This window comes from Girardinichthys multiradiatus, chromosome 12 (assembly GCF_021462225.1).
Source record: "Girardinichthys multiradiatus isolate DD_20200921_A chromosome 12, DD_fGirMul_XY1, whole genome shotgun sequence".
Taxonomy (NCBI): domain Eukaryota; kingdom Metazoa; phylum Chordata; class Actinopteri; order Cyprinodontiformes; family Goodeidae; genus Girardinichthys; species Girardinichthys multiradiatus.
In genome coordinates, this window is record NC_061805.1 from 36,310,336 (window position 1) to 36,335,920 (window position 25,585).

Below are 25,585 nucleotides of genomic sequence, written 5' to 3' on the forward strand. Positions count from 1 at the left end.
GTCAACAGGCATCAGTTCAAGCAGGATGAGACCCATGTCAAACATTACCTCTCTATTCCAGAACAGAGGAGCGTCTGCCAAACACTATTATTGAACTGGCACTCCAAGAGCGTAACCTAGCCACCCTGGAAGTATTAAAGGTGCACAGTTAAGAAATATTAATGTCATATCCAATCAATCATCATTACCTCAGAGGAAAATCCTGTTTAAGGTGTGGAAGCATTAGCAATTTTTAGCTTTGGGAATGTCAGGATATCCTGCTCCTGAAATGTGTCTAACAATGAGCCTCCTCTCTGCCTGTCAAAATATTTTGACTTTTGTCCTGAGGAATCTGCTCAATTCAGGCAGTTTCCTCTTCATGTCAGCAGCAAATTGAAAAAGGCAATGTCTCCACCTACAGGTGCCCGTTGAGTATTACATGTATGAGGTGATTCCATCTGTGATAATCAGTGCATAGGGTAAGGACAGTAAAAAGTAAATTTCATTTAGAGATGTTTTGTTCAATCACTAGCACCCTTTTGCCTAATCTGTGTTAAGATTTTGAACACTTTAAATGCAATTAACACAGTACTGGTCTGTTTTGTCCTTATTAACATAATTCATGCTGTTTAAAAAAAACAAAAACAAAAAACATGTAGCCTGTGATCACATTTTAAACATGCTTACATTTTCTTAAAACAGAAGTTATACCCAAAACTGCTTTGACCTATTTATAGCATCCCAAAACATAAAACTCAATAATCCACACCTTATCTAATGTATAAAACTTCTTCTGCAAGTTCATCAGCTTCAACAGAAGCAAAACAGGTTGAAACTGATCAGTGATTAACTGGCGTTCAGCTGATTTGTAATGGGTAAATCTCAGCTGATTCCAGTCTGAATCTGAAACAAAGGTGTTGGACCTAGCCATGTGAGGAACAAAAATAATTCAACTATACACAGAAAGCAAATGACACTGGTATAAATTCAGAATCCCAGGATGCACGATATTAACTAATTTTCATGCGCAACTCTCAGGAAAGAGGAGTCACAGCTGGAATTCCTGTGAGGTCATAGAACTGCAAAACACTAGGCCCAGCAGCATCTCTTCCTCTTCCCCCGCAGCAACAGCTGCATTAGGGAAACGTTTTGATCTCGCTGGCTGAGTAAAAGACTGTATCTTCAAATAAACCATAGATCCAAAGTAAATGACAGTCTGCTGTTTGTGTATCCGGTGTACACCGTCCGAAAATAAGACTAGCTGCCATGACCTTTCTGTCTGAGCTTCTCCAAAAAAGAATCTGAGCCAAAGATACCCCAAAAAGCAACGGTGTCCCTAATTATGTAGAAGAAACTGTTTTCCCCACTGCCTAGGGAAGACGGCGTTGAAACCGCAGCTTCACATGCTGCCCCGAAGAGATGCTCACCCAAGAACCGCCGCCACACAACTCACTAGCCCTACTGAACATTTTCCTGTTCATCAGAAAGGTTCACCTAAGAGGTTGTGTTTGGGCAGAGAAACTGGTTTAGGATTAAACATTTTACACCACATTTATTTCACTATGTTTTGCTTTGTTTTGATGCTTGAACTGTGTTGAGATGAAACAGGCCTAGAGCAAGCCAGAGCTGAAGCTATCTGTGATTCAACCTATCTCAATAAGTTGTTTGAGCACTGATAATCCAGTAAGGTGAGCTTATTCCGTTTTATGAATTTTCTCATTTCTCATTCAATCAAAGTCACTGTGACTGCTAGTTACCCCAATATTAGGAATCAGTTATCCAAAAGATTATTGATTTCTGATTTAGTAAATTATTTTTAAAATATTATTTTAGAAAGTAATGTTTTCTTTACCCTTCTGCTTTGAATTCATAACTGGTTGTTTAAATACATAGCAACTGTTGGTATAAATTAGTTTAAAAGGTTTATTCTATATATGTGCGTAGTGCTTGCTATTAGAGAACACCAGTGGACAAATTCACAACGTCATCTTTTGTTCTATAATACCACACCTCAACAGGCATGTATTCATAAAACAATAATTGACAGAGGCCAAGAGCTGTTTGGCTATTAATTCATGATAATCAGGCGGTCCCCAACTTGGTAATTGTGATCAAAATGATTAACTCTGTTAACAATACCTTTAGCACTTATTAATAGGTATTCATAGCTGAACAAAAACCTATTGTTGCACAACAACAGCCTAAAGATCAAAGAGACAGGAAAACTATTTCTTTCTTTTCTCCTTGGCCTTTTATTGCAGTTTTTTCTATGTAACTGATAATATGGAACTCTCTTTGTTTTTATGAATACTTTTATTGTCAGATGGTGTTATTTCCTGTTTTTTCTACTGCACCTATGACTATATACATTCAAAGAAAAAACTGCTGACAAAAATGCTGGTGCTGACTTTTAACTCTCAAACAATAAATGTTGAGTACTGCATCAACCACCCATCCATCATTGAGTAAATAATGCTCCAGCATCATGTTTCTATGCATTAAACACTGTGGTGCACATAATTAGATAACGAGCTAAGAAAGGCTGCCACAATTTTTCTGGACATGTTGCAAAATTCCTTGGTATGAGCACTACAGCTGTCACATGTCATGTATGGCACATGTGTGGACCACTACTACAGTATTTACACAACTGCTACATAAATATTGCAGCAATAGCCTAATAATAACAGGCAACCTCATGAAACAATATGCAAATATCTCTGTGCTGATGAAGATCAGGATATCAGATGCTTGAAACTTTTAGAGAAGTTTACAGCATGACATACTTTCTGGGAAATGTGGCTAGTAATAATCTAACCACAGCTGTATAGCATTAAAGTTTCAATTCACACCAGATATCACAAAATACAATTTTTCTCACTTTTTGATCTGCAAAATATATTTTTAATAAACAATCATTCAAGTTAGGAAGCAGTGTGACACCAGCTTAAATCATGATGCCATACTTGAAGGTAAATATTTCATACAATATCTCTCTGCAATTTAACATTTCAACAAAAAATATCAAATGCCAGCAGTTAATTATAAATGCTATATAAAGGCTAAATTAGGCATGTATCAGCTATACAATGTTATTAAGGTACTTTTTCACAATTCTTTAGTTATTTCTATGAAAGGAGATTGCTTTGATGCTTCTTTGGTTTGGTGAAAGTAAAAGTAGTTGATTAACCCCTGTATTTCCTATATCCATCTGTATTCTAGTGGATTTTATTTAAATTGCTAGGAAAGGCCAAATAGTACATATTTGTATATAATTAAAAAAAATATGTTCTTCCTATAAAGATATAGAAGTGCAGGCTTTGTCGGTTTTTAAAAAAAACCACATTACTTTATGAAAAATATTTAAATGTGATGAATCGATGTGAAAAGTTAAAATCAAAGACTCTATTCATTTGCAGATTTTGCTTCTTTTATTAAAGCATTAAACGCAAGAATAAAGATGAACAGAAACATTTTGAAGTGGTTTAAGTGCATAAAATCTGTATATTTGTAAGTTTGTAGTAAACACATAAAGAGATGCCATTAAAATAAGCATAGAACACATAAACATATGAACTATTAGAAAAGGCGAGAATTGTTTTTGTTTTTTTATACATTCTTATATACAGTGCAGTGAATTGTTATAACACAGTTGATCAAACAGGAAATGTGTTGACAAAATGCATTAAATTGTTAAAAAACTAGAAAATGAGACAAAACAGAATACTGGACATAACCACATGAAAAAATACAATCCATAAAAAAGTTCTTAACATCAGGAGTAAAATCATTTTCCACTGATTGTTCATGATTTGTTCTGTTTCTTGCTCTGGTTTGGTTAATTAAACTGCACTGTGAGAACGTCAGTAGCAAATGCAGAGCTGCAAAATAATGGAAGAGACACAGGATGATGATTACAAAGATTGTACCTGGTATATGGGTACGAATGGTGAGCAGATGTATGCTTGTTATATGTGTGGATCAAAAAGGAGCACTGCAGTTAAAACATGTTTGTGTTACTTAGAAGAAAAGGAAGTTTGCCATCATCTGCACCCCCCTATTTATCCTTCCGACATTTCTGCTGCATCTCATAAGAAAATAAGTTATTTTGGTCCAGGAAAAGGTCTTTACTATTTTATATATATAAAAAATAAGGCTGGGTAATTTCTGCATACTTGTGTTTTTCTGCAAAAAAAAAACATCAAAACAAAGAGTCAAACTTTTCTTTATACTTTCTACATAACAAGGAGCTTTATGTTTCTTTTATTTCCTACAGAAAAGAGAGCATAAAGTTTCAGTGGGAGGATTAAGGTAGAAACATGCAGAAAGAGGAGAGGATAAGGTGTCCCTGAGTGTATGTGTGTGTGTGAGTGTGTATGTGCAGATATGTATGTGTGTGAGTAGGTGTATGTATAGTGTGCCTCTGCCTGCCTATATGGTCTCCACATAATTAGCGGGGAATAAACCCTGACGGCCATCTTTGCTCCACCCCCTCCACCAGGCTTTGTCCACCATCTCCACATCCCTGATGATGTCACCTGGTTCAAAGGAGATCTCAGATTCGTCCTCTGTGGGAACCACAAGATAACATGGTATGGACCAGATAATCACAGTGTAATTATTGCAAAACGGAGGCACTTTATGTACACGTGTGGTAATTATCCTCCAAATGGCAGCTTACCTGCCTGGTAGTCATACAGAGCTCGGACGCACATATATCGCTCAGCTGAATCCTAGGGAGGACAGGAAAATTAAGTTAAAAAAAAAAAGATAACAGCCTATAATCATGAAATGCTGCACTTTTTGTTCAGCTAACATGATGAATTCAAGAGAAAGATAAATGATATCACTTCCAAGAACATTGACGCAAATGTTGCAGTACAATTTTCAACTTTTCCTAGCATATGTTACAACTTGTGCAGTCAAATCCTTATACACAACATTTATCCATAGCTGTTCAAAAGTAGAATCCCTGAGCAATATACAGTGGGGAAAAATTACTTCATGTGTAGCTGAATTTGTAAATTAATCCCCTTCAGAAATCAGATGTCTAGATAAAAACTATCTGTTTAAATAAGAGCCATAAACTCATCTGCTTTTGATTGAGTGAAATAAATTAAGCAACCAACAAGAACTCTGGCCTACACAGACTTGATATGTGCCCATGAATCACACATCCTGTCCCATTAAGAAAGTACTCAACTCCTATTTTTCTAAAAGACACCTGTCACATAATCTCTCTCACCCAATCATATCTCTAAGCCACCGTGGGCAAGCGCAAAGAGCTGTCAAGGCTGTAAATCTGTTTAAGTCTGAAGCTTAATGAGAAAAATATCACTGCCGGTGTGTTCCGAAAAATGTTTTGGCATATTTCTTAAAAGAAAAAGGTACAAAATAACAGTAACTTGCCAATGAAAACCTCATTCAGAGAAAGCTTGGGAGATGATATGACCAAATGAGACCAAATTTGGGTTCTGTGACATCTACTTGTCTTGCATTTGTGGAACCAGAGACATCCAGAATATGAACCCAAGCACACCTACCCCTCTGCCAAATGTAGAAACATTATGGTTTCAAGCTGTTTCTTTGCTAATGACAAAGAAATATCTCACGGTAATAAGGGAACAATTTATGAAGTCATGTACCCATGAGGTCATGGGTCATGTATGGGTCTTCAAGCATTTTACAAGAACATATTCATGTTATTGTAAAACTGTAAACCTACAAATCCAGCCGGGCATCAAAAAACTACTTTCCTTTCCTGTATATTCAGCTTCCTTACTGTTCTTAATGAATTATTTTTCATGCCTCTTTGTTCTGTTATAATAAAAAGTGCATTGTGAAAAAACACATTTGTTTTATTGCCATCTGGCAAGGAAGAATAAATCACTGAATGTACACAACGGTTTTTGCTATGTGTCTTGCTGCTTTATATGTATAAAATGCTTAATTATTAGTTGTATAATGGTACAAGTCATGATTCAGTGTGATAACTCACGTCTAACCCTTCATCCCACAATGAACAAAAAGTGATATACTTCATGTGTCTAACTTAATACTCCCTTTTCTTTTATCTGTCCTTTCTTCTGTTTGTGTCATTCCTATCCTTTTCCTTCTGTCCTTTTCTTGTGACCTTTCTTCATTCCTATCTTCTGTCCATTCTTAAATCCTTCCTTGTGTCCTTCCCTCCACCCATCCATTCCTTCTAGTTTCTAACACTACGCAAAGTTTTACATGAAATATGAATAGGAATCATGTGCATTATGTGCACACAATATGCATCTATTTATTTGAATCACAGTAGAAATGACTATCTCTAGGCAAGTTCTACAGTACTTTAAAAGTTGCCATATTTACTCCTACTCTTAATTCCATAAATATGCTTATTCTGTAATCAACAGAAGTGTTTGAAGAAATAAAAGCATTATGCAATCTTTTGGTACCACTTAACAAAAAGAAAAAATACTACATCTGCGTTTCCTTTTTTGGATATTAGTGTAAATCACCTCACAGCTAGTAATGACTGTTACAAAGTTTATATGAGTAAAAACATTGCATATAGTCAAGAAAAACACCTCTTGTCCATTTTCTGAAATCTCCTCCTCATTATCCTCAGTAATGTCTCCTCCTTCTGTGGTGGTGTGAACTATGTAGCAGACAGGAGACTCAGAGTTCCTGCAGTCTGTGCCAGTTGGAGTCAAAGGTCGCACTGATAGAAAACAGAGAGGAATCTTTTCAAAAAAGTTCAATCAGAGCTGAAATGAGGAAAATTTGATTGTTGAACAAAAAATGGTTAAACCTGTGCAATTTTGTTCTTCTGTGCCACCACCATTAGTCATCCCATTGGTTGATGAAAGCAGAGTCTCATGTTTGATATCTTGACAAACTGGTTCAGGGTCTTTATTTAATGATATACAAAATCAGAATAGAACTGGAGTTATTTTGAATTATTTTGAATGTTTCAGCACATTTACACTGCCTGGCAAAAAAAAAAAAGCCGCCACCAACAAAAAAAGGTCACACACTCTAATATTTCGTTGGACCGCCTTTAGCTTTGAGTACGGCACGCATTCGCTGTGGCATTGTTTCGATAAGCTTCTGCAATGTCACTAGACTTATTTCCACCCAGTGTTGCACTAATAATTTCCCCCAAGATCTTGCATGATGGTAGAGTCTGACCGCTGTGCAAAGCCTTCTCCAGCACATCCCAAAGATTCTCAATGGGGTTAAGGTCTGTACTCTGTGGTGGCCAATCCATGTCTGAGAATGATGTCTCATTCTCCCTGAACCACTCTTTCACAATTCGAGCCCGATGAATCCTCGCATTGTCATCATGGAATATGTCTGTGCTATCAGGGAAAAAATATAACATTGACGGAATAACCTGGTCATTCAGTATATTCAGGTAGTCAGCTGACCTCATTCTTTAACACATAATGTGTGCTCCCTAGCAAATTGAAGCCTTTTTTTTCGGTTAGCCTCACTGACTAGTGGTTTTCTTAAGGCTACACGGCTGTTCAGTCCCAATCCCTTGAGTTCCCTTTGCATTGTGCGTGTGGGAATGCTCTTACTGTCACTATTAAACATAGCCCGGAGTTCTACTGTTGTTCTTCTTCGATTTGATTTCACCAAACGTTTAAGTGATTGCCAATCACGATCATTCAGGATTTTTATCCAGCCACATTTCTTCCTCGAAGACAACGGATCCCCACTATCCTTCCAGTTTTTAATAATGTGTTGGATAGTTCTTAACCCAATTTTGGTAGTTTCTGCAATCTCCTTAAATGTTTTCTCTGCTTGATGCATGCCAATGATTTGACCCTTCTGAAACAGACTGACATCTTTCCCAAAGCCACGGCATATGTCTTTCGACATGCTTGTTTAAGAAATGAGAAGCGACTCATTGCACCAGGTGCGGTTAAATAACTTGTTGCCAGCTGAAACATAATTGCCCACGCAGTAATTATCCAATGGGAGGTTCGTACCTATTTGCTTAGTTAAATCGAGGTGGCGACTTTTTTTTGGGCCAGGTAGTGTATGTGTGACACAGTAACAATGCAGGTCAGTGGGAGTAATAGGGAACACAAGAACTACCTGTGCCTGCTGACTCCTCCTCTTCCTCTGAAAACTCAACAGGAGTCTGGCTATCTCCTGAATAAATGTTCTCTTCTTCATCTACCTCTGCCTCCTTCTTAACCCGTGGCATCTCTGCTGCTTCTACTAGTGATGAAGGCTCAGTTTCCTGTTTTGATCCCACCGCCACCTCCTCGTTATCCTCCTCCTCATGCTGCTCCTCCTTGTTCTCCTCCTCGTGCTGCTCCTCTATACCCACTTCCTCCTGCTTCTCCTCCTTCTCCTCTTCCTTAGGTTCCCTACCCTCATCTTCTTCTTCATGCTCTTTCTCCTTGTCCTCCCCCTTTTGGTCCTTCTTCTCATCTTCCTTCACCTCTTGCATTTCTTCTTTATCTACCTCCTCCATCACAATCTGTGCTGGTACAGTAGTGCCGAAATCCCCATCTGGTTGTGTTTCTGGTTCATCTCCCTCCTGCTCTACCTGTAGATCCTCTTCCTCATCTGCTTCCACCAGTACAGCTTGTACTTTAAAGCCAGTGTCTGAGACCAGCATGGTGTTAACAAGACTTGGTGTGTTGAATTCTGGTAATTGGGACAATTATACATTAAAATAAAAAAAAATTACATCACATGAGTATAGGTTAATTAAAGTTCTGCTGCGGGTTGCATGTTCCTGTGGCAGAGAGCAAGTTTTAACTAAGAATAATTTATAATTTCATAACCATTTTACAATGACTGGCGAAAATATATTTTGTCACATTACAACCACAAACTTCAATATATTTCATTAGTATTTTATGTGAGAGACCAAAACTAAGACATTAAAACTTAAAGTGGAAAGAAAATACATGGTTACCAAATGTTTTTTAAATAAATATCTGAAAAGTGAGGTGTGCATTTGTATTCAGTCTCTGATCCCCCTAAATAAAATCCACTACAACAAATTGTCTTTCAAGGTGACCTAATTAGTAAATGGACTCTACATGTGTATGATTTAATCTCAACAAGGCCTCTGAGGTTTCTTAGAGAGCATCAGTGAACAAAAAGCATAGTGAAGACCAAGGAGAATACCAGATCAATCAGGAAAAAAGTGAAGATATTTAAAGAAGGGTTAGCTTTGTACATCTTATGGAGCAGTGTATGACTTACAATTTGATAATGGAAAGGGTGTGGAACAGCTGCAAATCTACCAAGACAACTGACATGATGGGCAAGGATGCCATTAAGTAGTAGTTAGAAGGAAAGAAGAAGGCAGCTGTTGAAAGAAAGCCACAAGAAATTCCATTTAAAGTTTGCTATAAATGTATCACTATGGACACAACATCCCCATTTGTGAAACATGGTGGTAATAGCATCATGCTGTGGGAAGGATTTTTGTCTGCATGGACAGGGAAGGTGGTCAAAGTCGGTGCTTGTAATGTGGTAAAATGTGCAAAGAGTGAGAATACTTTTACCTATACTCTTCTGTCATTTTTTAACAACAAAAATCCCCACAAATGTATTAAATATACTCTTGGTTTGCCATTCAGTCTTACCTGTGTTCAGTTGAGGACGGTCTGTTAGAACCTGTGAAGGCTCAACATTCAAAGCTTGCTCCTCTGAATTTGTTGGAATATTTAGACCTGAGGGTGGCACAGCCTCTGAAAGCAGCTGAGATAGATTCTCATTTATTAAACAGGGGGATAAAGAATCTAAGAGGCTTGGGGAAGCTGGAGGAGCAGAAGGTTCAGTCGGTTCAGAAGCTTTGGGCTCAGCTGCAGCCTGAACCTGCTTGTTACTTTGTGGAATACTGGGCAGAGCTGAAACTCGGGGGCCAGGCCAAATGGGTGATGTAGGTGGGGTTATGGGGGCTTTCTGCTTCTGTGGGGAGGTGACAGGGTGAAAATCAGGACTTCTGAGAGGGGACATGCACTGGAAAACTGGGGAGGGAGGAGCTCTTGAGAAGGGCGAGACCAAGGGAGAAGTGTGTGGAGAAGATGCAGCACTTTCTTCTGCTTTTGAAAAGATGAACGCTGTATCTGTCAGACTGCGCTGGTATCGTCTGAATGGTTTGCCTGCAGAGTAACAGAACTGGCATCAGTTTACAAACTAACACATTTTGGACATGCAAACAAATAAAATAATCCAACACAAGCTATATTATTGTGTTTCAGAAAGCAATTCTGGACTTTCAAGAACAAAAGGTCCTACCACTGCTGGAACATCCAGGACTGGTAGGGCTCAGTGATGATGATGATGACAATTGTCTGAAGAACTCTCTTGGATTCATGGAGCGCTGGGACACTAATACTGCTGCCTCCTATAGGTCATGTAATGTACAGCAAGAAGTATATAGTACTGTCCAGTTTTAGTTAGGAAAAAGTCTATGCCTTGTAAACCCTGCTTTCCCATTGAAGTCAGTTACAAAAGAGTAATTTAACAAAGAATAATTTGGTAGGAACAACTTACAGCAGCTTTCTCTATGGATTCACTTCTTCTAAGACAAGCCCTCATATCCTCTTCATGCTCCTTTTGCTGCTGTTCCTGATAGTTTGAAAACACAGCAGCAAAATCATGGCAACACAAACATATTGGCTTTAATCAAGTACAGGCATCTGGGTGTTTGATCTGCAACATTTTAAAAGTAAGGCATGCTTATCGAAAGCATGTTTCAAGTATTGCTTTTTGTTTTTCATTGATTTTACCTGGATTTACTCTAATGGCTCAAAAAGCATTTTAAGGTGGATTGTGGGGAAAAGTCTCTAATGAAATTAAGCTTCAATAGTTCCTTTATCAGAAATCTATGCCTTATACCTTTATGCAATTTCTCTGCAATCAGAACACTGAAATTATGTCTGACTGAAAAACATTTTAGCAAAATATTTTCAACTCACCCATCTTACTTTTTCCTTTTTGCGCAGCTCTTGCTCTTCCTCCTTCTGTTTTTGTCTGTTAAAATAATAAATAATAATAAAATAAATGTTAAGGTCTTTTAATCATTTAACGCATTACATTTACTGTGTGCTTGGATATATTTAGCTTCTTTCAATCATCACAAAAACAACCAGTAAAAGCACTAAAATATAAACATATTGTAAGTTTTGTGTATGAATACATCAAAATAAGGATGTTCATGAGTTGGGTTAACTTTAAACTTAATGCAGTGTTTTACTTGAAGAATATGAACTGCAGCTCTTCCTGGTGTCATTAAAGGGCACTCAATAGGGAAACAAATTCTCTGTAAACAATGAAACCTCAGCTTCTTTATGGAGTAAACGGTTTTAAAATGTACAGGTCCTTCTCAAAATATTAGCATATTGTAATAAAGTTCATTATTTTCTATAATGTCATGATGAAAATTTAACATTCATATATTTTAGATTCATTGCACACTAACTGAAATATTTCAGGTCTTTTATTGTCTTAATATGGATGATTTTGGCATACAGCTCATGAAAACCCAAAATTCTTATCTCACAAAATTAGCATATCATTGAAAGGGTATCTAAACGAGCTATGAACCTAATCATCTGAATCAACGAGTTAACTCTAAACACCTGCAAAAGATTCCTGAGGCCTTTAAAACTCCCAGCCTGGTTCATCACTCAAAACCCCAATCATGGATAAGACTGCCGACCTGACTGCTGTCCAGAAGGCCACTATTGACACCCTCAAGCAAGAGGGTAAGACACAGAAAGAAATTTCTGAACGAATAGGTTGTTCCCAGAGTGATGTATCAAGGCACCTTGGGGGACCTGCGGAAGCAGTGGACTGAGTCTGGAGTAGAAACATCCAGAGCCACCGTGCACAGGCGTGTGCAGAAAATGGGCTACAGAGAAGCAGCACTGGACTGTTGCTCAGTGGTCCAAAGTACTTTTTTCGAATGAAAGCAAATTCTGCATGTCATTCGGAAATCAAGGTGCCAGAGACTGGAGGAAGACTGGGGAGAAGGAAATGCTAAAATGCCAGAAGTCCAGTGTCAAGTACCCACAGTCAGTGATGGTCTGGGGTGCCGTGTCAGCTGCTGGTGTTGGTCCACTGTGTTTTATCAAGGGCAGGGTCAATGCAGCTAGCTATCAGGAGATTTTGGAGCACTTCATGCTTCCTTCTGCTGAAAAGCTTTATGGAGATGAAGATTTCATTTTTCAGCACGACCTGGCACCTGCTCACAGTGCCAAAACCACTGGTAAATGGTTTACTGACCATGGTATCACTGTGCTCAATTGGCCTGCCAACTCTCCTGACCTGAACCCCATAGAGAATCTGTGGGATATTGTGAAGAGAACGTTGAGAGACTCAAGACCCAACACTCTGGATGAGCTAAAGGCCGCTATCGAAGCATCCTGGGCCTCCATAAGACCTCAGCAGTGCCACAGGCTGATTGCCTCCATGCCACGCCGCATTGAAGCAGTCATTTCTGCAAAAGGATTCCCAACCAAGTATTGAGTCCATAACTGTACATGATTATTTGAAGGTTGACGTTTTTTGTATTAAAAACACTTTTCTTTTATTGGTCGGATGAAATATGCTAATTTTGTGAGATAGGAATTTTGGGTTTTCATGAGCTGTATGCCAAAATCATCCGTATTAAGACAATAAAAGATCTGAAATATTTCAGTTAGTGTGCAATGAATCTAAAATATATGAATGTTAAATTTTCATCATTACATTATGGAAAATAATGAACTTCATCACAATATGCTAATATTTTGAGAAGGACCTGTACCCTCAAAGGCAAGGGTTTGATGACTGCTGTATGAGATGCATGCCTAACTGCCTCTATCCATGCTCAAAGATCACAATAAAAACTCAAGGTTTGTGCCTTAACCCTCAAAAATGACAGATTATATCAATTTGTTTCTGCACATGTTCTGTTATTGTGGGGGAACCAGCTAAAGTGAGTTAAGGTGTGGGTTTGCACGTACAACAAAAACACGAAGAGAAATGAAACTGCAGCTTAATATACAAGTACATTTCAAAAAAGTGTAATACTATGAAAAACTTCAATATTTTTGATCACTCGTTTTAAAAAGTGAAACGCATATTAGATATGCTACAGGGAAATATTTTAAGCCTTTATTTCTTTCAGTTATGATTATTATGGCTTATTGATAATATAAACCCAAAATTTTGTGTCTCAGAAAATTAACATATTTCAAAAGATACAAATGAGAAATGTCAGGCTTCTGAAAAGTGCGTTTATTTCTATGCAATCAATAATTGGTTGGGCCTCCTTTTGCAAGAATTACTGCATCAATGCAAAGTGGCAACGTTTCTTCGATAGCGGGCTTCAGGTCATCTGCATTGTTGGGTCTGGCATCTCTCATTCCTAGACAATAACCCATACATTTTCTATGGGATTCAGGTCAGGTGAGTTTGCTGGCCAATCAAGCACAGTAACACCATGGTCATTGAACCAGCTTTTCGTATCTTTGGCAGTGTGGGCAGGTACCAAATCCTGCAGGAAAATGAAATAAGAATCTCCATAAAACTTGTCAGAAAAAAGAACCATGAGATGCTCTAACATTTCCTGTTAGATAGCTGCATTGACTGTTGACTTCAGAAAACACAGTGAACCATCGCCAGCAGATGACATGGCACCCCAAATCATCACTGACTGTGGAAACTTCAAACTGGACTTCAAGCAACATGGATTCTGTGCCTCTCCTCTGTTCGTCCAGACTCTGGGACCTTGATTTTCAAATGAAATGCAGAATTTACTTTCATCTGAAAATGTAGACTTCGGACAACTAAACAATAGTCCAGTTCTTTTTAAGATCCTGCTGACGCTTTCTCTAATACAGGAGTGGCCTGACATGAGGAATGCTACATTTGTAGCCCATGTGTAGGATTTGTCTGTGCGTAATGGCTCTTAATGCACCGACTCCAGCCTCAGTCCACTCCATGTGAAGCTCCCCCAAAGTCTTGAATGGGTTTTGCTTGACAATCGTTATTCTTGTTGCTGGTGAACCTTTTCCTACCACATATTTTCCTTCCACTCAACTTTCTATGAATGTGCTGTAACTTTTTCACAATATTGTAATTTTTTGAGACAGAATTTTGGGTTTTCATTATCTGTCAGCCATAATCAACATTAAAAGAAATAAATGCTTGAATTTAATTATTTGTGTAATGGATCTATATGAGTTTCACTTTCTGAAATAGGTGAAACTGTTTTATGATATAATATTTTTAAACAAGCTGTAAATTGAGCTCAACTTGTATTCTGTGATCTCTGTTACCATAATACAGGTAAGCATAGTCTAACAGCACAGATGTCCTTAGTTTATGTGAGAAACAATTTTGTCAACTATTGCACTTAAACAGATGTAGGATTTTATTAAAAAGGAAACACAAACTGCATAGTGTGTTGGAAGTGCCTGCAATTAAACAGTTTGTCTTAAAAGGACATATTTTAAAATCAGAAATTCAAACTCATTTCATCTTCTGACAACTAAACAGCAAACTATGTCAACGAGTTCTGCTTTTTTCAGAATTTGACTATAAGAAATTACACATTACAAAAACTAAGAGAACTGATGGTAACTGAACAAATGTAAATAAATTTATCTTTTAAAACAATTTTATACAAACATTAAATGATGAATATTGTCAATATGTTTAGGTGGTAAACACTGAACAGCAAATATTTCAGTTCTAACCTGTGTGAACTGAATTCAGAGCTAGTTATTGTCAAAGGTGAACAGGCATTGCCTGTAGTGTTCAAACCTCTGCTCCTCAATCATCTGAAGTTTTTCATTCATTTTTCTGTCCCTCTCTTCCGCATCCCTTCGCTCCTTCAGAACTCTCTCTCTTTCAAGGCGCCGTCTCTCCTCTGTAGTCCTTCTTCTCTCCTCCTCTTTACGCTCTTCCTCCTCCCGCTGACACACACAAATAATACCACAAAATAACTATATATAGTACAGACCAAAAGTTTGGACACACCTTCTCATTCAAAGAGTTGTCTTTATTTTCATGACTATGAATATTGTAGCTTCACACTGAAGGCATCAAAACTATTAATCAACATGTGGAATTATATACTGAACAAAAAAGTGTGAAACAACTGAAAATATGTCTTATATTCTAGGTTCTTCAAAGTAGCCACCTTTTGCTTTGATTACTGCTCTGCACACTCTTGGCATTCTGTTGATGAGCTTCAAGAGAAAGTCACCTGAAATGGTTTTCACTTCACAGGTGTTCCCTGTCAGGTTTAATAAGTGGGATTTCAAGCCTTACAAATGGGGTTGGGACCATCAGTTGTGTTGTGCAGGAGGTGGATACAGTACACAGCTGATAGTCCTACTGAATAGACTGTTAGAATTTGTATTATGTCAAGAAAAAAGCAGCTAAGTAAAGAAAGACGAGTGACCATCATTACTTTAAGAAATGAAGGTCAGTCAGTCGCAACAATTGGGAAAACTTTGAAAGTGTCCCCAAGTGCAGTCGCAAAAACCATCAAGCGCTACAAAGAAACTGGCTCACATGAGGACCGCCCCAGGAAAGGAAGACCAAGAGTCACCTCTGCTGCGGACGATAAGTTCATCCGAGTCACCAGCCTCAGAAATCGCAGGTTAACAGCAGCTCAGAATAGAGAACAGGTCAATGCCACACAGAGTTCTAGCAGCAGACACATCTCTAGAACAACTGTTAAGAGGAAACTATGTGAATCAGGCCTTCATGGTAAAATAGCTGCTAGGAAACCACTGCTGAGGACAGGCAACAAGCAGAAGAGACTTGTTTGGGCTAAAGAACACAAGGAATGGACATTAGACCAGTGGAAATCTGTGCTTTGGTCTGATGAGTCCAAGTTTGAGATCTTTAGTTCCAACCACCGTGTCTTTGTGCGGCGCAGAAGAGGTGAACGGATGGACTCTACATGCCTGGTTCCCACCGTGAAGCATGGAGGAGGAGGTGTGATGGTGTGGGGGTGCTTTGCTGGTGACACTGTTGGGGATTTATTCAAAATTGAAGGCATACTGAACCAGCATGGCTACCACAGCATCTTGCAGTGGCATGCTATTCCATCCAGTTTGCGTTTAGTTGGACCATCATTTATTTTTCAACAAGACAATGACCCCAAACACACCTCCAGGCTGTGTAAGGGCTATTTGACCAATAAGGAGAGTGATGGGGTGCTGTGCCAGATGACCTGGCCTCCACAGTCACCGGACCTGAACCCAATAGAGATGGTTTGGAGTGAGCTGGACCACAGAGTCAAGGCAAAAGGGCCAACAAGTGCTAAGCATCTCTGGGAACTCCTTCAAGACTGTTGGAAAACCATTTCAGATGACTACCTCTTGAAGCTCACATCAACAGAATACCAAGAGTGTGCAGAGTAGTAATCAAAGCAAAAGGTGGCTACTTTGAAGAACCTAGAATATACGACATATTTTCAGTTGTTTCACTCTTTTTTGTTCAGTATATAATTCCACATGTGTTAATTCAGAGTTTTGATGCATTCAGTGTGAAGCTACAATATTCATAGTCATGAAAATAAAGACAACTCTTTGAATGAGAAGGTGTGTCCAAACATTTGGTCTGTACTGTACATATAGCTATATATACTATATGTATGTATTTAGTTTTTTCTGTTTTTAATCTTTCCTTTATTAAAATTATATTAGGCAAAAGTACATTTCTGCATGTATTCTGACATACTTCTGCACGTGCCCAGAAGGAGTCTCTGTTAATCAGTCTCATCTCCATTGCAGCATTAGTTTTTCTGTAGTTTGTACCCTAAAAAATTAGAAAAATGTAACAGAAATAATGTGAGAGAAATTAAAAAGGCTTGGATTCATGTAACAGACAAGCTGGAAGCAAAAGTAAAGTATTTGTGGAAACCGGTTTCAGCCTTAAAATATGTTTAACATGAAAATGAAATGCTCTATCTCCATCTGATGGACAGAAGAGGTACTGCAGGAGACTTACCACAATTTCCTCCTTGTCTGCAGACTTGGAGCTCCTCCTCTTTACCCACTGTGTGGGAGCTTGAGTTTGAGTCTTGCTCAGTTCAGCTCTTACCCTCTCCTCTGTCACATCCTCTGGCTTTTCTACATTTATGAATGCATGTGCTTCCTGAAACACAGAGGGCAAAGAATGAAAACAAAATGACAGGAGTAAGACAAATGTGAATTTAATCCATTCTCACATGCTGCTCTGCAGTGCTTCTGTTCACACAACAATAGACACAATTCTGTTAATACACACAATACTTCTTGTGGTTTTCTCTCAGTCTGATGTTAGTTATAACTTTGAGTTATGAAAACTTGGAGCAAAACAGTTGTCTAACTCATTCAGCTATGAGAGAGCAAAAAACAGCAAAGGTCTAGGCATGAGAACAAAAATGTGATTCTTGGGTTATGGATTGCAAAAAGGAGAGAAGGAAAATGAGAAGCGTATGGACCAGAAGTATCGAGAAAATGGTAAAGAAAGGATACATACACTTTTATTCCTGCCAATTCAAGCTTTTTGAAAGTATTTTTGATATTTAATTTTCCACATCTTATCATTTAAAAAAATAAATCCTTCAGACAGATTATTAACACTGTGGAAGCAGCCTATAATGTTTTCCACCCTAACATGGTGTTGTTATTATGTATGTTAACTGCCTAATATTCACTGCCCATAGCTTCAATCTTTGTCAATATTCAGAGAAAAACTATCAATCTAAAACTAAATCTATTTACACACCAAAACTGAAAGCATTTAGATGTTCAAACATCACGCCTTTATTTGCATGCAGGCTTCTGAGTGAGCCCACGACCTTAGAATAATTTCTCTGAGAGAATAATTCCAGGCTTGTTCACGATGGCCGTGTCTGTCAGCCTCCAACAGGAAAGAACAGCTTTATCTGAGTGACAAAACTGACACTGAACAGGGCTTTGTGTGCCTTTATAATAAGCGTCACTATAGTGTGCAATCCACATCAATCTTGCTGTCAATGCCAACTGCACAGACTTGGCTCAGGAACCAGACAAGGAGTCTACAGAGCTGAAAGTGAGAAATAAATGATGGTCACAAAACATCAGCATTAAAGGCTCCCGATGCAACTGTGCAGGGATCAATTTTGATATGTGCCAGGGAAGGAAAAAATTATATATATACCCTAACCCTATCTTGTCCAATTACTGACATAGCTCTACATTTTATTTACAGTAATTCAGTAAGTCTGAGACATGAAAGAAATGTTGGTTAGTCACATCACACAGACAAAAGACAGATATTTGCATATTTGTGACTCTACAATATTGATACAGTGCCGGATACATGAGAAGATGATGAGATGACGACCAATATTCATAAGCAAGAATCGCATCCCGATTTATTTGATCTGATCTTTTTTTCCAGGATGAAATTAGGATACAACAAAAAACTCAATCAACTCAAATATTTAAAAAGAAGAATCAGACAGACATTTTTGAATACATTGAGGATATTCTTTAATCCATAAAAAGTCAAAATTAGACATACAGGCTCAAATATATACATACACACCCACTAATATTTGTTTCTTAACAATTTTGGTGCTTTAGTTACACCATCAGGAAAGAGAACCATCAGGAAAGTTCTGACATAATTCTGGTGGTATATTTGACCCCTTCTTCTTGGACTAATTGTTAGAGCTTCTGCTAATCAATCAGTACATGGGAATATGCATTCCGATGAAGATAGTTGGTTAGATTAAAAGTACCTTTTGAATATAACAACCTTTAAAGCAGGTATTAAACATAATTTTCACTAAGCCCACATTTCTGCATTTAAAATATATTTTTTAATTGGTCTGATGTAATATTCTAATCTTAATTTTGTGTTTTCATTAGCTGTAAGCAAAAAAACTTGATACTTAACTAAAATAAAAGCTTGAAACATCAGTCTGTATGTAATTAATCTATGTAATGTGTTTCACTTTTATTCACTTTTCACTTTATTTGATATTTTTATCCAAAGTTAAATGCTATGATAGCGAACTAGGTTAGAGAAAAGAATGTGTACGTCAATGGATAGTTTTACCATATAATTCTGAAATGAGGTGAAGCTGAATTATGGATGTAAAATAATCCTTAAATGGGTCTCTGGCAATGATGACCTGTGACAATGAAAAGTCGATGTTTGTATACGACTGGAACCTGTCTGGGAGAAAATGAGTCCAAGGTGATGTGACAGGATTTTAGCTATTATTGGACTCAATCCCACACAAACTGTCTTTCTGCTCTGGAGCCAAACTGTTCCACAGCATTTCCCCTCCTCAGCTCATTTAACTTTTTTCACATTTTGTGATGCTACAACCACACTTTTCAGTGTATTTCACTGGAATTTATTGGAAGTGGTGCATTATCATCTATTTGAAACAAACATTAAGGAAGGTTTTCAACAGCATTTACAAAAAGGATCAGAAAAGTGTGATGTGGCATCACATTCATTCCCACGTGAGTCAATACTTTGCACAACCAACTTACCATGCAGTTACAGCTGCAGTTCTATTAGGGTGTGTCTCTCTATCAGCTTTCATCTAGAGACTGAAATTTTGCCCAATTATCTTGGCAAAATACCTCACGATCAGTCAGATTCGATGAAAGATTTTGTTGACATGAATTGCCATGTCTTCGTGTCTTAAAGCCAACATTTCAATTACATTTGGGTATGGAATTTGATAGGGCCATGCATGAATATTCTTTGATACAAACCATTCCATTGTAGGTCTCGCTGTATGTTGTTATCCTGCCAGAAAGTGAACCTTTGGCCCAATCTCAACTCTTTGTCATGTTTTCTTACAAGATTGCTCTTTATTTAGCTCCATCTATCTTCTTATAAACCCTGACCAGACCTTGTTCCTAATGAGAAAATGGGACTTTAGGCAATCAGTTACATTGGATGCTTTTTAGGGGTATCAGAGTAAAACAGACTGAAAAGAAACACACACCACACTTTGGGGTTTTTTTGTACAAAAAATACCTATCCTTCCGCCTCACAGTTATGTGCTAATTCCAATAAAATACAATCAAATTTGTGTTTGAAGGGGTATGAATACTTTTGCAAGGCAATATGCTGCCTGAACATGAGTTTTTAATAATATTAAAACAACAAACAAGAAGTTAATAGTCAATGAGTAACTCGAAAAATAAATTTTAATTTGCCTTGTCCTTCAGAGTCTATCAGTCAAATTTAAATATTTTAGATTTAAAAGTCAGAATCTAAGAATGAACCACATATAGAATTAAAAGGAGCTGAAACTAAAGTGTCTGGTATGAACAGTGCATTACATAACAGACAAACAAGCTGCCTTGCTTCAGGGTTTATTGCTTTGACCTGAACATCAATCTTCATATTTCATTTGCAGCATATAGTCTTTTTTAAATCCAAATCTCCCTCCCTGTTTTCTTACTGTCTAATTTCCATATATTTCATGCAGACTCAAGCACTAAACCTCACTGATCCAAGTTATCTTAGTCAAAATCCATAACAATGTGAATTCCTGCCCTCTATTCAGATTTAGTTTTCATAAGCTGATGCGACTGTAGACTTCAGCTTGTAACAAAACCAAATTAGGAGCTGCAGACGCGCCTTGACAAAACCTGCTCACTGCCAGCTGAGACATGCGGCACAAATAGCTAGAAAAACCTAAGGAAGAGAAAAAGAGGAATGAGAGTGGAGGAAAGTATTAAAGTAATCTCAAAGAAAATATAAAAAAGTCACAGGCAGTGACTGACAAGATTCTAAGAAATATTAGTTGATATCATTAATCAGTGTGCATTATGAAACCTATCCACTAGGTTTTGTTTGCATGTCACTGCAAGGCCAGGAGGGAATTTAGCCTTGAAGCTGATCTGTTTAAAGAGACATTGTCTGCTTATGCTTTTGCAAATGTATGCAGCATGTATATCATCTTTTACTCCATTAGATCCTTATACATTACCAAGCCATGTATGTAGCCCAGGAATTTTCATGCATCCTCATGTATGCATTTGGCATTTATTAAGTTAACAATTAGTGGTACCGATCCATTAAAGAGCCATCATAACATGTTTAGTGTGTACTATGTATGTGTCAAATGTCTGGAAAGTTACAATTCTGAAATCCACACTAAAGGGAGTCATTCTTCCAGGACACTTCTCTTTAAGTATTTCAGACCACTCATTAACTCTAGTCTTCTCTTCTTTCACTTAGTTACATTTCATTAAATACTGATCAGGCGTAACTTTATGACTACCTGTCTAATGTTGTGCTGGTCCCTCTTTTGACACCAAAAGAGTCCTGACCCATTAAGGCATGGACTCCATTAGACTCTTGAAGAGGTGCTGTGGTATCTGGCACAAATGTTGTTCATGGCATTTGCTGTAAGTCATGTAAGGTGCTGGGTGTGGCATAGTTTGTACACTATTTCCCACATATACTCATTTGAATGGAGATCTGAAAAATCATACCATTCCTGAAACATTTTTGCTATGTGGCAGGGAGCATTATGCTGCTGATAGAAGCCATAGCCATCAGGAAATATAGTTTCAATAAAAGGGTGTACATGGTCTGCAACACTTTGGGATATGTGTTAAAGTAAAATGAACAGCAGGACCCAAGACCTCCCAGCAGAACATTGCCTAAACTATCAACCTGCCTCTAACAGCTAGCCTTCCTGTTGTAAATAATGGTGCTATGTATTCCCCAGGTAAGCAACACAAAGGCTCATCACTGTAAAGAAAACAAGATTCATCAGACCAGGCCACCTTCCTCCATAACTTCACGCTCCAGTTCTGATATTCACATACCCATTGTTGGAACTTTCAACAAAGAGGTCACTAGGGGCACCGTGGCTGGTCTGCAGGTAAGACACAGTAACTTGACTTTTGTATTGCTTTTATTCCTGATGTGCATCAATGAGCCTTAGATGTCCATGAACCTGTCTCCAGTTACCACTGTTCCCTTGTTGGATCACTTTTAATAGATGCTGGCTAGGGCTGCATGATATTAGTGTCCAGCAACGGCGATAATTTAGGTAAATAATGCAATGACAATATCGGTTGTTATATATATATACCTATTTTTTTTCTTCCTTTCTTTCTCATCTGTGCCTTCTACACTTTGCAACCTTTATCATTTTATGCAATGTCATTTGTGTCCAGTGTGAGCATCTGCTGCTGTGAGACTCTGTGCAGCCTTAATGCTGGCCACTGCAGACCAGAAACTGTATAGAAGACCTGCCGTTTTGAAGATTCTTTGACCAAGTTGTCTAGAAATCACAATTTGACGCCTTACGATTGCCCCTTTTTGCTGTTTTTAAGTCTCTGAAGACACAATGTTTAATTGCTATCCATTATATCCCACCCACTAACAGGTGAAATTTTAAATATTTTCATAACTTCACCTGTTAGACGTTGTCAGTGTTATTCACAGCACCTGTCAGTGGTCATAATGTTATTCCTGTTTGGTGCATATGGGCTTCATTTTGGACAAATTGTATGACTAATCACAGAAGAGTTAGCCTTCAATGAGAGCTTAAAGAGACAAGAGCAAGAAAGATGTTTAAAAGTCAAAGTGAAAGAAAGTATTAAGGTATTGAAAAAAGCTAGTTTTTATACCATAGAAATTAATGTGGGCAGCAATTTTATTCAAGTGGACCTAAAATTATTTTTTAATATGAATCTACATATTTAATGTTAAGAAAAACAAATATATGTATATATATATATATATTTATGAATCAGGCAACCCTTTTTGCTGTTGTATTACATGTTTCAAATCCTCATCTATGCCATCTGTCAGCTCTGTCCTCTCACCCGCCATCAGGTTTCAGCAGATAGCCACTCATACTGAGCCAGGTTCTACAGGGAGTTTTCCTCCTAAAAGTTACTTACTCCTTTTCACTTTCACGACACGCTTGCTCAGAATGCGGGACTGCTGCAAAGCGAATAAATCAATAGAACTGACTGAGCTTCTTTTAAAAGATAACTTCTTACAAATTGCCATGATAAATTATGAGCAATTACATTTAACTGAACTGTATTACCATTATTATCAAATTGGACTGTATGTAATTGAATCAGAATCTGCCTTTATGATGGGAATGGGCTGGTATAAACTGAATTGATTTGATTATATAATTTAATTTGGTTATATATGAATGTTTCTTAAGATAACATTTGTTGTGAGTTGGTGCTATAAATATACATATAATTGAATTTAGATTATCCTTGAAATATCTCCAAAACCACAAATGCGCATTAGTTGGTGCTCATGTAACTTTCATATGTTGGTGTGATGTCAGTTAAGTTGCACTCCTATGAACTGAGACAGACAAAATAATAAAAGCTCATCATATAGCAACTCCAGATAGTTACCAAAAACAATTATAATGCCACATCATCTGTTGCTGGGCATGCTTCCTTCATGTTTAATAGGTTTTTTCATCAGTTCATGAGTCTACTTGAGAAAAACAGGAAAAATGATTCAGTGGTCCACAGCGTGAAAAATCCCATATTAGATCAGAGAAAAAAAACAGGATTCCTCAGGTATTCATCACCGCGGCATTGTGCAGGTCAAGATAATTTTGCAAATGGAACCCATATGCATGACTGTGAATTCTACTGCAAAGTGTGTTTCTGTTGGTCTGATTCAGCTGCAATTAAAATAAGGTTTAATTTTTAAGCTAACAGCAAAAAACACATTTCTACAGTTTAAGTTTAAATATTGAATGTAAAGCCAAAAAATGCTTATTTTAAATACAACATTCCTTTATGTGGTTTTCACTGAGAACAACAGCTAAGCAGTTAAAGCAGTAAGCACAGGTTTTTGGTGTTGTTGTGACTCAAGTCCAGCTGTTACAAGTGTGAATATTTGCTGAGGGCAGAGGGCAAATTTCACTCACAGCTCGCAGAAGCAGGGCTGAGCTTTTTCAGTATTTTCCAGGTTTACCATGTCAAATAAAAATTTACAGAGGCCCAGTAGTGCACACATGCACATGCAATTTCACAATGGGGTTGGGGAGTTTTTTTGGATCACAAAACCCCAGACATTTTCCTTGTCACATGAGAAAACAACAAACATTACACAGATGCCTCCGCTGTTGATGGGGAGATGCCTTTATATGGAAACCAGTAATATCCAGGCAACAGTTAACAATCTCCTGCTTGGACTAAAACCATAAGAAGATGAAGGGCAGAGTTTATTGTTTTTGAAACAACTCAGATCATGGTATTTATTCTGTGACTTTGGGCTGTCACAAAAAATATATATTTTTTGCTTCTGACTTAACAGAGTCCTTCCGGTTGTGGTAAAAGACAGACAGCACCAGGACACAAACAGAGCAGGAAGGGGACTGAGAACAGGAAGCTCTCTAAAACAATACTAAGTAAACTACTGAGTTTAAATATAGCGTTTTGAAAGTGAAGAGCAGAGTCTGAGAATTTTAATATTTTCTGTTGTGTGGACATAATTTGCAAAGAGAAACAACTCAACAAATAAGTTTATAATGTTGGTGATGAATTATTAATCATCTTAACTTGAGACTGAATACCTTAAAGTAGTGTTTAATAGCTGGAATGTGGCTGGCGCACTCATTTCTCCTGTAGTCATCCACATTTTGGCCGACCTGCAAACAAACACAGGATGTATATAATAACACTTAAACCTCTTAGGAGACTAAAAAAAGACCAGGGGAAAACAGACTGAGGGACATTAGGGTTCATAATAATGTCAAAAGATATTATATGTTTGCTTAGATGGTAGAATAGCATCTATCATGCCTTATTCATTTGGTATTTGAAAGATTAGCCTTGCACCATAAACGTGAGCATGTCTAAAAAATATTTTCTATAAAAAAGAACATTAGAAATTAAAAGCACAGTTGGTTTATAAATACAGGCCATAAAAGGGAGGACTAATGTGATCTGGGAAGGTATAACAAACAGAGCCAGCCCCTGGGTCAATTTAAATTCATAGACATAATCCCTATGTGTCGTCATTTTGCTGTATATCAATGTATTTTTCCTGTTAGTTAATAGTTTTGACGAATCTTTGAGATAAGTAATTTTACAAATGCTAAACTCTTATGTAAAACTTTTTTTAATTGTGTCATTTTCTCAAAACTTTGAATTACTAGCTATTTCAGTTTTATCTTGGTACTTTTTCCCATTTGGGCCAGTTGAATTTTATGAAATATGAGAAAGTATGATTCACAATTAAACACAAAAAACTCAGCCGGATATTCTGTTGGTAGATATTATCTACTGTAGTCACATAATCACATTTTATTACAGTAGACTATGAGTACATAGAATAACATTCATTTAAATCATTGGTTTTTTGAAGTGAGATCAAAAGATGTTCCTGGTGGTTAAGAATTGGCGCATGGCTAGTCCAAAACTTCCCGCGGTACACAGCTCCATTTTGGTTAGCAAACAATCAAACTACAAGGAGATAAAATGAGCAATACTTGCTCAATGCATAAATAAACTAAGCTATGCCTTGCGTTCAAAAGCCAGCTGAGCCCCCCTAAAGGTGCTTCCCATACAAAAACCATATCTCATTATTACATAGTTTTACAATTACTGAAAATAAAACA

At 37.5% G+C, this 25,585-nt stretch overlaps 1 protein-coding gene across 3 annotated transcripts in view; it reads right to left on the reverse strand.

The window, feature by feature from the left end:
• Nucleotides 1-3,387: 3,387 nt before the first annotated feature.
• The window catches only part of si:dkey-40c11.2 (drebrin-like protein A), a 58,097-nt gene continuing 35,899 nt past the window's right edge, over nt 3,388-25,585 (reverse strand). For 2 of the 3 annotated variants that reach the window (XM_047381712.1, XM_047381714.1), the window contains exons 4-16: nt 24,539-24,613; nt 16,963-17,109; nt 16,693-16,770; nt 14,761-14,912; nt 10,926-10,980; nt 10,501-10,575; nt 10,243-10,351; nt 9,588-10,106; nt 8,074-8,634; nt 6,779-6,877; nt 6,555-6,688; nt 4,661-4,712; nt 3,388-4,547 (exon numbers count right to left, since the gene is read on the reverse strand). In XM_047381712.1, coding sequence (XP_047237668.1) covers nt 4,411-4,547; nt 4,661-4,712; nt 6,555-6,688; nt 6,779-6,877; nt 8,074-8,634; nt 9,588-10,106; nt 10,243-10,351; nt 10,501-10,575; nt 10,926-10,980; nt 14,761-14,912; nt 16,693-16,770; nt 16,963-17,109; nt 24,539-24,613 — 2,193 coding nt within the window. In that variant the 3' untranslated portion in view covers nt 3,388-4,410. The remainder of the gene's footprint in view (nt 4,548-4,660; nt 4,713-6,554; nt 6,689-6,778; nt 6,878-8,073; nt 8,635-9,587; nt 10,107-10,242; nt 10,352-10,500; nt 10,576-10,925; nt 10,981-14,760; nt 14,913-16,692; nt 16,771-16,962; nt 17,110-24,538; nt 24,614-25,585) is intronic. The other variant, XM_047381713.1, reaches the window with a different exon arrangement.